The sequence below is a fragment of the Calidris pugnax genome, unplaced genomic scaffold, assembly GCF_001431845.1.
Source record: "Calidris pugnax isolate Ruff unplaced genomic scaffold, ASM143184v1 scaffold174, whole genome shotgun sequence".
Lineage (NCBI taxonomy): Eukaryota > Metazoa > Chordata > Aves > Charadriiformes > Scolopacidae > Calidris > Calidris pugnax.
In genome coordinates this window covers 936,998-947,930 of record NW_015090907.1, presented here as the reverse complement: position 1 = coordinate 947,930, position 10,933 = coordinate 936,998, and the positions used below count along the sequence as shown (strand labels likewise).

The following is a 10,933-nucleotide window of genomic DNA, read 5'->3' as shown; positions in this document are numbered from 1 at the left end:
ACCGCCACGCCCTCTCCCGTCTGACCTCCCTGGCCGGGTCAGCAGGTCCCCGCTGGCCCGAGCCGCAGGAATGCTGGAGCACAGGCCGTTCAGATGCTGGGCTGGTTATCCTCTTCAAATGAGCTCTGCTCTCGTTTAAAAATATCCTCTGACAAATACCTGCACTAACAGAGCAAAAAAGAAAAACAAAACCCAAAACACATCACCTAACCCTTTAAAAAAAAATAAAGCATCTGTAATTTTCCACAGGATGGAGGCATATTTTTTTGGCGTCCTTGCCCTGGGGTGTCTCCGAGTCCCTCGCCGTGGGGTTTGCAGCTGGTTGGGGGTTCTGTTGGGGCCGAGCTGGGCGGCTGGAGCGGGAGGGAGGGCTGCCCACCCGGTGTGGGGTGAGGCTGGGGGAGACGCCAGCACCCGCCTCCGGCTTCCCGGCAAGGCTCTGGCACGGCGCAGCGGGGAGCGGGGAGCGGGTCCTGTGCCGACCCCATCGGCCTCACCCTCCTCCCGCCTCGCACCGGCTGCTTTCCCTCGGGATGCTCCCCGGGCTCCAGACGGGGCTGGCCGTGGCCGGCATCCTGCCTCCCTCCCACCTTGGTTGGGGGGGCCTTGACCCTCCCTGTTGGGGGCTTTGGCGGGTGGGGGATGTCCCCCAGCATGAACCTCAGGTCTGGTGCATGGTTTAGGGGAGGGAAGTCCCTCCCAGCACCATGTCTGTCTGCTAAAGCTCTGGCTGGGCTTCCTGGGCGCTGTAGGCCGTGGTTGAGAAACTCCCAAGTTACAAACAGGCGGCCCATCTGACAGGGAAAAGGGGGGTGCAGCCCCAGGGAAAAGCCCAATGGGGACCAAGCAGACGTGGCGGGACAAGGCTGGGGTGCCCAGGCTGTGGGTGCAGGACTCGGGCCCGTTAGGTGAGCAGCAGGCAGCCCTGGGGACCCCCCCACTTTGTGGACATCCACCGGGCAGTTGGTCCCGTGCTGCCAGCCCTGGCTGGAGCATCAGAGATGCAGGGCTGTTGGGGAAGGGGTGTGTGGCCCTGCCAGGGAGCACAGCCCTCCACCTCACCCGGGCATGGCCGAGGGTCCCGAGGCACTGGGAGACACCCAGCCCTCCAGCATCTGCCCCTCCTGTGATCCCCCAGCCCAGCCTCGTCTCCTCTGCAGGCTTTCCTGGAGGTGCGGCATCACCAGCTGCATCTTCACCGCTGGATGGGCTCTCCTATGGGTGCCCTCTCCTGCTGGGACATTCCTGCTCTCCCTGCACCCAAAGCAGGGCTGCCCAGGGGAGCCAGGGCTGGGGGTGTGTGTGGGAGTGGGCACGGACCCAGTGCAGGGACCCGGAGCTGCCGTGGCCCTGGCAAATCTCCCTCACAACTTCCCCGGGGCAGTGCAGACTGGCACAGCGATGTTCTCAGCTCCCTGTGATGGTGGGGAGGCAGGACCCAGCTGGGCCTGGGGCTGTGACGGGGTGAGACCCTCACAGTGGCTGTGAGAGCCAGGTCTGTGCCCTGGGTGGAGGTAACCCCCCTCCTGCAGGGTGGTGCTGGCAGCGAAGCCCAGCAACATGTCAGCCGGCTGTACCAGGAGATGCTCCCAGGGAAAAGCCCAATGGGGACCAAGCAGACGTGGCGGGACAAGGCTGGGGTGCCCAGGCTGTGGGTGCAGGACTCGGGCCCGTTAGGTGAGCAGCAGGCAGCCCTGGGGACCCCCCCACTTTGTGGACATCCACCGGGGAGTCGGTCCCGTGCTGCCAGCCCTGGCTGGAGCATCAGAGATGCAGGGCTGTTGGGGAAGGGGTGTGTGGCCCTGCCAGGGAGCACAGCCCTCCACCTCACCCGGGCACGGCCGAGGGTCCCGAGGCACTGGGAGACACCCAGCCCTCCAGCATCTGCCCCTCCTGTGATCCCCCAGCCCAGCCTCGTCTCCTCTGCAGGCTTTCCTGGAGGTGCAGCATCACCAGCTGCATCTTCACCTCTGCATGGGCTCTCCCATGGGTGCCCTCTCCTGCTGGGACATTCCTGCTCTCCCTGCACCCAAAGCAGGGCTGCCCAGGGGAGCCAGGGCTGGGGGTGTGTGTGGGAGTGGGCACGGACCCAGTGCAGGGACCCGGAGCTGCCGTGGCCCTGGCAAATCTCCCTCACAACTTCCCCGGGGCAGTGCAGACTGGCACAGCGATGTTCTCAGCTCCCTGTGATGGTGGGGAGGCAGGACCCAGCTGGGCCTGGGGCTGTGACGGGGTGAGACCCTCACAGTGGCTGTGAGAGCCAGGTCTGTGCCCTGGGTGGAGGTAACCCCCCTCCTGCAGGGTGGTGCTGGCAGCGAAGCCCAGCAACATGTCAGCCGGCTGTACCAGGAGATGCTCTGAGCGGGCTGGACGATGACCCGTGCCCGTCCCCATACTGTCCCCCCAATACCTCGTGTCACACAATGATGAGAAACATGTTCTCCTGCCATAGGCAGCCCTGGGGACCCCCCCACTTTGTGGACATCCACCGGGGAGTCGGTCCCGTGCTGCCAGCCCTGGCTGGAGCGGCAGAGATGCAGGGCTGTTGGGGAAGGGGTGTGTGGCCCTGCCAGGGAGCACAGCCCTCCACCTCACCCGGGCACGGCCGAGGGTCCCGAGGCACTGGGAGACACCCAGCCCTCCAGCATCTGCCCCTCCTGTGATCCCCCAGCCCAGCCTCGTCTCCTCTGCAGGCTTTCCTGGAGGTGCAGCATCACCAGCTGCATCTTCACCTCTGCATGGGCTCTCCCATGGGTGCCCTCTCCTGCTGGGACATTCCTGCTCTCCCTGCACCCAAAGCAGGGCTGCCCAGGGGAGCCAGGGCTGGGGGTGTGTGTGGGAGTGGGCACGGACCCAGTGCAGGGACCCGGAGCTGCCGTGGCCCTGGCAAATCTCCCTCACAACTTCCCCGGGGCAGTGCAGACTGGCACAGCGATGTTCTCAGCTCCCTGTGATGGTGGGGAGGCAGGACCCAGCTGGGCCTGGGGCTGAGACCCTCACAGTGGCTGTGAGAGCCAGGTCTGTGCCCTGGGTGGAGGTAACCCCCTCCTGCAGGGTGGTGCTGGCAGCGAAGCCCAGCAACATGTCAGCCGGCTGTACCAGGAGATGCTCTGAGCGGGCTGGACGATGACCCGTGCCCGTCCCCATACTGTCCCCCCAATACCTCGTGTCACACAATGATGAGAAACATGTTCTCCTGCCATGGTGACCAGCAGCATTGCCTTCTCCACTCCCCCCACCCCCAGTCACTGGCTCCCTGCCCCACGCACGCAAAGGATGCTTCATTCCTGGCCGATGATCCAGCTGCCTGCCCCGAGCATCTGCTCTCCCGGGTGCAAGGAGATATGGCTGGGCTCTGTGGCATCAGGTGTGGGCACCAGGGTGGCACCCAAGGACATCAGGAGCCCAGAGCGCTTTCCCAGGGCTCTCCAGGACAGCAGCAGAGAGCTTTGGTCCTGTCAGGATGGTACGGGGCTGGCTGTCCCCATGCGGTGGTCAGCATGGCTGTGAGAAGGTCCTGAGCACTGCAGCTGGGTGTTGGATCCTGCTCTGGGCAGCGCAGGACAAGGCTGGGTGGCTGTGGAAGGCTTGGAGCAAGTGGTCTTGGGGATCTTGGGTTGTTCCTGTCCTCTTCCTGGCTGCTGTGGGGACACAAGGGGCTCTCTGGAGCCCATTGGCACAAGGGGACCCAGCTCTGCTGCCAGAGCAGCATGGCCCAGGGCAGCCAGAGCCACCTGGCTGGGGGATGGAGTCTGTCCCAGCTGGAAGTACCAGGGTCTCTAAGCTGGTGGGTGTGCATGTTTGCATGGTCACACGTGTGTTTGCATGGTGCACGTGTGTGTTTGCGTGGTGCACATACATGCACGTGTGTGTGTGTGTGTGCAGGTACACGAGTGTGGACAGATGTGTACATGAGTCTGTGTGGCCCACATGTAAGTGCACACAGGAACGCACACAGGGTGTGTCAGCAAACGTCTGTGTGCACGTGTGTGTGCGTGCCCATCTGTGTGTGTGCTCCTGTTTCTTTGCCCCGGGGTCCTGCCCACCCCCTCTTTCCCCAGGCAGGGTGGGCACAGCCCCTTCCTGCGGGTGTACGCTCCCCTCTCTCCCTTGGAGACGCAGGTATTTATATGGGAAAATATGGAAGTGCGTTCATTCCCTGCTCAGTGACCTTCAAAACCATCCAGCAAATTCAGCTTGGACCGCCAGCCCGGCCAGATGGCCCTCCTCAAACACGCTGGCCGTGCAAACTGGGGTTTCGCTCTCGATTCCTGCTCCTGCTCCAAGGCAGGCTGGGGAAGCAGCGCTGGCAGAGCCTGCTGCAGGAAGGCAGCCCCGCGCCGAGGAAGAGGCGGCGGTGGGGAGAGCGCCAAGGCGGGCTGGGAAGGGACCGGGCTGGCGGCCCGGAGGCTTTGGGGTTCAACACTGAAATGGGAAGAGCGGAGAGAAGTTTGGAGGGGTCCAAAACTGGAGGGGAATGGGCTGGGTGAGGGTACCGGGGGCTGCCAGCCCCAGCTCCGGGCAGGGCGGCTGCTGGGTGCACGAACAAGGTGAAGGGATGTGGGAGACATCTCTGATGCTGCTGGGAGGAGCCCACCGGGGTGAGTGGACCACGGGGAGCTGGGCAAGGCCAGCGGAGGCTCCTGAAGCCCAGGAGAGGAAAGAGCAAACCAAAATACCATCACATAACGGAAGGGAAGGGTTAAAAGACCTGTCAGAGCTGAGCCTCTCTGGAAACATGGGAGACAGCTGGAAAAGATTTAAATAACTCTTTGCTGTGTGTCTGCAAGCCGTGGGTGCCAGCGAAAGGTAGTCTTATTTCTGATAATATCTGGTCTGACACACTCAATGTGTTTAACAGTTTTCAGCTCACTCAGGCAGATGAGACTAACTAGGAGGCAATCATGCAGGATTCCTGGATGCTGCATTAGCATGCAACCTCCGAGAGGAATGTTTTCGCCTCTAAATGCAAATAGAGGTTGAAGCCATTGAAGGAGCTGTGACTGATCTCAGTCTGAGGAATCAAACTTGCAAATTCAGGGCTAACCAAGCCCCCAGCGGGGATGCCATCGTGCAGGGTGAAGCCCAGCAGGGACGTTGGGAAGCCCCCAGCGTGGTGGCCGGAAGGGGCTGAGGTGGCCTTTTGCTCAGCTCCGCACTGGCCACCAACAGCACCTTCAAGGGGTGACAATGGGGGAGGTGGCCAGTGTTGGTGATTTCCTACAGGTCACCAAGGCCATGGCAGGGCAGGGGGCAAAGCAGAGACTCAGGTCGTGGAGCACAGTCCCCCACATGGACCTGGGAGGTGGAGGAGTTTCCCCCAAGAGGCTCAGCTGCTGGTAAATGCTTCCCATCAGGATTGACGCAGCCCCGCTGACACCCTTGTGGATGCTAAAGGCGTAGTGATCCATCCACACAAAAAATAAGTGTCTGGCAAGGGTTTTGTGCCTCACCTGTGGGACACCAGGGCTAGGAGCCCACCACATCCCACTAAGGTCTCTTGCCAAATCTGTCCCCCCTTAGGTGATGGGGGACTCTGCCTGGGGGCACTGCAACCAGTCACTGAGCTGTCAGGGGGATGCTGACCCCAGAGGAGATTATGCAGCCTTTTTTTTTGGAGAGAGGGAATAGTGTGCTGGGCTGGAGAGATTTTACTGCCTTCATGTTTGGCCACGGGAGCTATGCCCGAAGGTGAGATTAGAGGGTTGATGAACTTGTTGCATGACATACACCGCTTTCTATCGAGCAAAAGTATATTGAAACACATGGAATTGCTACCAAGAATTACCATTGAAAACTATTATTAAGCATTACTATTATTAAAGAGCAGATATTCCCCCAAAAGCCGCTCTGGAGTAAAATTTAATACCTACAGTGTACACCAAAGGTCGATCAGAGATTTTCCACCCAACTCATATCACACAAAAAATGAAGCTTTCAGGTACATGAGCCTATTCCTAAAGTGTCTGCTTGTGTTTTCAGCGAAACTCCAGCAAAACTTCCAAAATGCAACGATTTTGGTTTTCCACTGAAAACATTTGTTCTTGAAATTTCCCCAAGCAAAAGTATAAAAATTTAGCCCTGCTGGTGTGCTTGGTTTGACATGGCGTGAGCATGAACAGGGACATGAAGGAGGGGCCAAACCCCGCTGCTGTTGGGCTGCCTGAGCCCCTTGTGCAGACTGAGTGTTCAGCATCAGCCCTTATGAGACACTGGAGAATCTAAGCCCATGGTGCACATGGTGAGTCCATCCCTCCTCATCCCACCCTTTCCCAGGCGGGATGGAGGCAGCTTTCCCTCCCTCCCTCCCTCCCTCCCTTTCTCCTTTCCTTCCTCCTTCCCTTCTTTCCTTCCTCCCTCTCTCCCAGCAGCGGCTCCAGGGAATGAGTCAGGTGCCCGGCAAGTGGGTGACCCAGGTCTCTCTTGGAAACCTACTGCCTGAACCGAGCTGCAGAAAAACATTGTCTGGAACGGTTTTCCATCAGAAAACAGAGGTTTATCGAAATCAAATCTTTCCCTGGGAACTTGTTGATTTTGCTGCCATTTTCTCCAGGAAGGAGTCTAGCAGAATCACTTTGACTTTCTTGTTTCAGCAGTGTCAAAATGTTTATTCCGATCATGTCAAAACACCAAGCTCATTTCAGGAAAGTAAAAATATTTCATTTTGACTTTATCATTTCATTCACTTAACTTCCACTTTATGTTCCGTGAAAGTATTTTTTAATACGCGCCGCTTGAGATCCCTTTGCGCGGCGACACGCGGGTGCTCCGTGAGGAGGCGACGCCGGATCCTCACAGGCGGCGTTTCAGGGACACGAATCAGCATTTGGGTGAATTTCCATCTCACAGGATGGGCTGCGCGTGTGCCTTCTCCTCTCAGGGCAGCGCAAGCGCCTTGAAGGCTGCTGGGGTTTTCTTGGTGCTTTCCCCCCCGGCTCTCTGCAGCCACCCGTGGAAAATCTTGTCTGCTGGTTCCTGGTGAGACTGGGGGGGCTGCTGGGGTGGCCTGAGGTGAGGGTGATGGGCTGTGGGGTGAGATGGGCACCCTGGAGGTGCTCCCCTCTCCCTCGCTGCTGCTCGCTCTCCTCTCACCCAGCCAGACCAGTGCCAGGGGAGCTCCCCTGAAGCCGGGTACCCTCTGTCGGGATGCTGAAAGCTGCATTTTTCTTTGGCAGAGAAGATGGATTGGCCAGGAACGCAGTCCTTGGAGCCTGCTGGTGTTTTTTTGGCATGGGCAGATATCCCCATCTGCCTTCTAGTGGGGCACTGCCCAGCGCGGTCCCTCCTCGGCTCCCACACTGGCTCCCACAGCTCCACCACCACCCGTGGGGCTCTGCTATGGGCCCTGGGCACCCCCCAGCAGGGATAGTGGGGGAGGTGGGGGCTTCAAAACAGCCTCATGTCTAAATCAGGGGTGAGGTGGAGGGAGGTGGTGAAGAGGGCAGAGGAGGTGGTATGCATGAGCTGTTGCAGGAATTATTCAGGTGGAAGAACGATGGAGGTTCCTGCTGGCCTGCTAGGACAGGAGGTGACACCAGCACTGGGCGAGCACTCCAAGCCTTGGCTCTGCTCAGAGCTGCAGGGGAGATGGTGTATCAGGGGCTCAGGCTGCACCACCCTGCCCAGGATCAGTGAGGAGACGCTTTCCACCTCCTTCTTCCTCCTTCTCTTGCTCCTCCTCCTCATCCCACAACTGACCCCTCTCCTTTCATGTCTCTAATTGGTGGGTATGATCCCCCCCTGCCGTCCCAATTCCCCCTTCCCGAGGAGGGTTTGCCCTGGGAAGCCGATGCTGTGGGGCTCAGCGTGGGTCACACTGGAGGTCTTCCTGTTCAGACCGTTTTGGGACCATTCAGATCAGTTTTGCGGGTGACTTGCAGCAGCCAAGGCACTAGAGCACCCACCAGTCCCCAGGCTGGAGCATCCAACTGCTGGTGGTGGGCACAATCTGCTGCATTCTGGGGGGCATTGCTGGGACAGGGCAGCTGCAGCCCCCCTTGGTGTCATTGTCACTTGCTCGGAGCAGCTCATCAGGTGCATGGCAGGACGTATCAGAGCTGGTCCCACTCGCTCCATCCCCACTGAGCTCCCGTTTTCCCTTTCAGCCCCCTGCTCTCCCCTTGGGGGTGCCGGCCACTTCCCTGGAGCTGGACACATCCATGTAAGATGCCCCCTCCCTCCCTCCCTCTCCTCAAGTGTGAGCTTCACGTGACAAACCAAGGAGTTGAGTGCCATCAGCATCGTCAAGAGCAAACTGGCTCCTGGCCCGCAGTCTGGGAGCCAGGGGAACCCCATTTCCTGGCCAGCCGGGGAGGAGTTGGGGGGAGCACTGCACCCCACAGGATGTCTTTGCCCAGGACGCTGCAGGGAAAGGAGCTGCATCAGGCAAGGGCTGTGCTGGCCATGAGGATGACGCTGGAGAGAGATGTGTGCCTGGGTCCTGTAGCCCCCCTGTCCCCATCCTCCCATCCCTGCCACCCAGCCAGGCTCTGCTCTGCTCTCCCCACCTGGAACCACTGCTCTGGTGCTCACCCTGGCTCCTGGAGAAGCAGGGCTGGGGGATGGAGAGAGGTGATGGAGGCTTTTAACTAATACAAATCTCTGAAATCCCAGCGCTTACCCCACAGACCCCCCTCCTGCTTCCAGCTTGGCATCTGGGATGGGGCAGTGGGGACCAGGGGGGGACACGTCAGCTCGGTGTCCCCCAGCTCTGCTCCCCAGGCTCCTCTTACCGTAAAGCGCTGGCTGAGCAGCCAGTCCTGCTGCTTAACGGGGCCGGCGGCAGCGTGCAGCTGCCTTAATGGGGATGCTCCAGCCTGGTGCCAGGCGGTTAAGTGATAATTAACCAGGTGCTGGGGGAGGTGGAGCTGCAAGCCAGCCCCGTGCCCCTGCTGGGGGGTGCAGGGCTCAGCACCCACCTCTGTGTGTCCCCCCTCAATGCCTGTGGGTGCCTTGGCTGGGGCACCCAGAAACGTGCTGCTCCAACCCTCGGGGAGGAGTGAGGGAGGACCCCATGCAAGCCTGGGATGGGAGCACTGGGTGGCTTTGGTGGCTTTTAGGTACAAGGAGCCACAAAGCCACCTAACACCTGCCTGTCAGCTTCGCCACCAGCAGCCACCCTTGTCTAAAAGGGTAAATATTGCTTTGCAGGTGGGGAAACTGAGGCAGTGGGTGAGCAAGCATTAGGGTTTCTGCAGCATGAGGCAGTGATAAAGCACAGAGGTGACCCGACAGCGCTGAGCACTGTCACTTGGGGGGACAAGGAGGTGATGGCAGGGAGATCCACCCCCTGCAGCGAGGACTCTGTCACCCAGGAGATGGGGTGGCCCAGGGTGACCACGGGGAGATGCACCCCCTGCAGTGAGGACACCATCACCCAGGAGATGGGGTGACCACGAGGAGATGTACCCCCTGCAGTGAGGACTCTGTCACCCAGGAGATGGGGTGGCCCAGGGTGACCACAAGGAGATGTACCCCCTGCAGTGAGGACACTGTCACCCAGGAGATGGGGTGACCATGGGAAGATGTACCCCCTGCAGCGAGGACACTGTCACCCAGGGGATGGGGTGGCCCAGGGTGACCACAGGGAGATGCAGCCGCTGCAGTGGAGGAGGAGAAATGCTGCTGGAGAAACCCGGTGGCACCGGGCAGGGAGAGGCAGCCACGGGGAGGGCTGTGCGGGATGGGACTGGGGAGCTGAGCCTGGGCTGGAAAAACAAGGCTGGAAGAGCAGGTGAGAAATGTGGGAGGGTTTTGACTAATAAAGGCAAGACCCAGGGAAGGAACAGCACTGGGCTCCAAGTGGGGAAAAGGAGAGAGGAGGGGATGATCCTGCCCTCTGGGACCGCGGGGAAGGAGACTGTGGGTGTGAACTGTAACAGGGGAAATTTGGGAGAGATCCCGGGAGAAATGCTGCGGGGAGGAGGGAGGCGCAGAGGGGTGTGGGGGCTGGCTCCACCCTGGGGTCTGTGGGGTCAGGGGGGGTTGGGGACAGGTCTGTCCCAGGGCTGCTCGGGCACCGCACACCCCGTGTGGCCAGGGCACACGTGGTGGCACCTGGCTCAGCCCGCCTGGACCAGTGGAACCAGTAGATGTGGGGCTTGGCCAGCAGGTGCCCATTTACGTGGCACAGGGTGGTGGGGGGACGCAAACCCCTCAGCCCCCACCAGCTGGGATGTGTCTCCAGGGACGGTGGGGCATCTACAGCCACCTCCACCGCCCGCAGGTTGTGTGAAACAGAGCACTTGTTGAGTCCCTCCTGTATATTGTATTATATTTATTACATTATATTATATTTATTAGATTATATTATACTTTATTATATTATGAGAGCTGTCAGGCCAAGCACTTCAAGGCTGGAACCACCAGCTTCGGAGCTGCTCGGGTGACCTCAGCCTGTCCCCTGACGGGGAACGGGGCTGCAGGAAAAGCCTGGCACGTGCCGGCCTGTGGCACCGGCACAACCGGTGGCAGCCAGGGTGACAAAGGCCCAGTGCCAGCCCGGTGGCCGGGTGGCAGTGTCCCCGGGGCCACGGCCGGTGTGGGGGACGGGGCGGCGGTGGGGATGGTCGGAGCAGTGTGGGGGAGACGGGGGGCGGGGGGACACAGGAGGACATGATGGGACACGAGGGGAAACGGAGGTCACAGTGGGGGCATAGGGAGCATGGGGGACACAGGGACATGGAAGGACAGGGACACAAGGACATGGGTGACAGTGGCATGGAGGACACAGGTGACAGAGGTACAGGGGACATGGGTGGTGGCAGCAGCACGAGGGGTGGGGAACAGCAGCACAAGGATATGAGGAGAGGGGGGACAGTGGCACAGGGGCCAGGGGGGACGGGGTGACAGCACCAGGAGGACAGGGGCGACAGGGACATGGGGGACAGGGGGAACAGTGACAGGAGGCGAGGGGTGACAGGGCCACGGGGGA

General features: G+C 60.4%; 1 protein-coding gene across 1 annotated transcript in view; it reads left to right on the top strand.

Moving 5' to 3' along the window:
* LOC106892165 (forkhead box protein O6-like) overlaps positions 1-10,933 on the top strand; it is a 73,045-nt gene that overhangs the window by 5,506 nt on the left and 56,606 nt on the right. Inside the window, exon 5 of the mRNA XM_014949158.1 lies at positions 1,533-1,677. Coding sequence (XP_014804644.1) covers positions 1,533-1,677 — 145 coding nt within the window. The remainder of the gene's footprint in view (positions 1-1,532; positions 1,678-10,933) is intronic.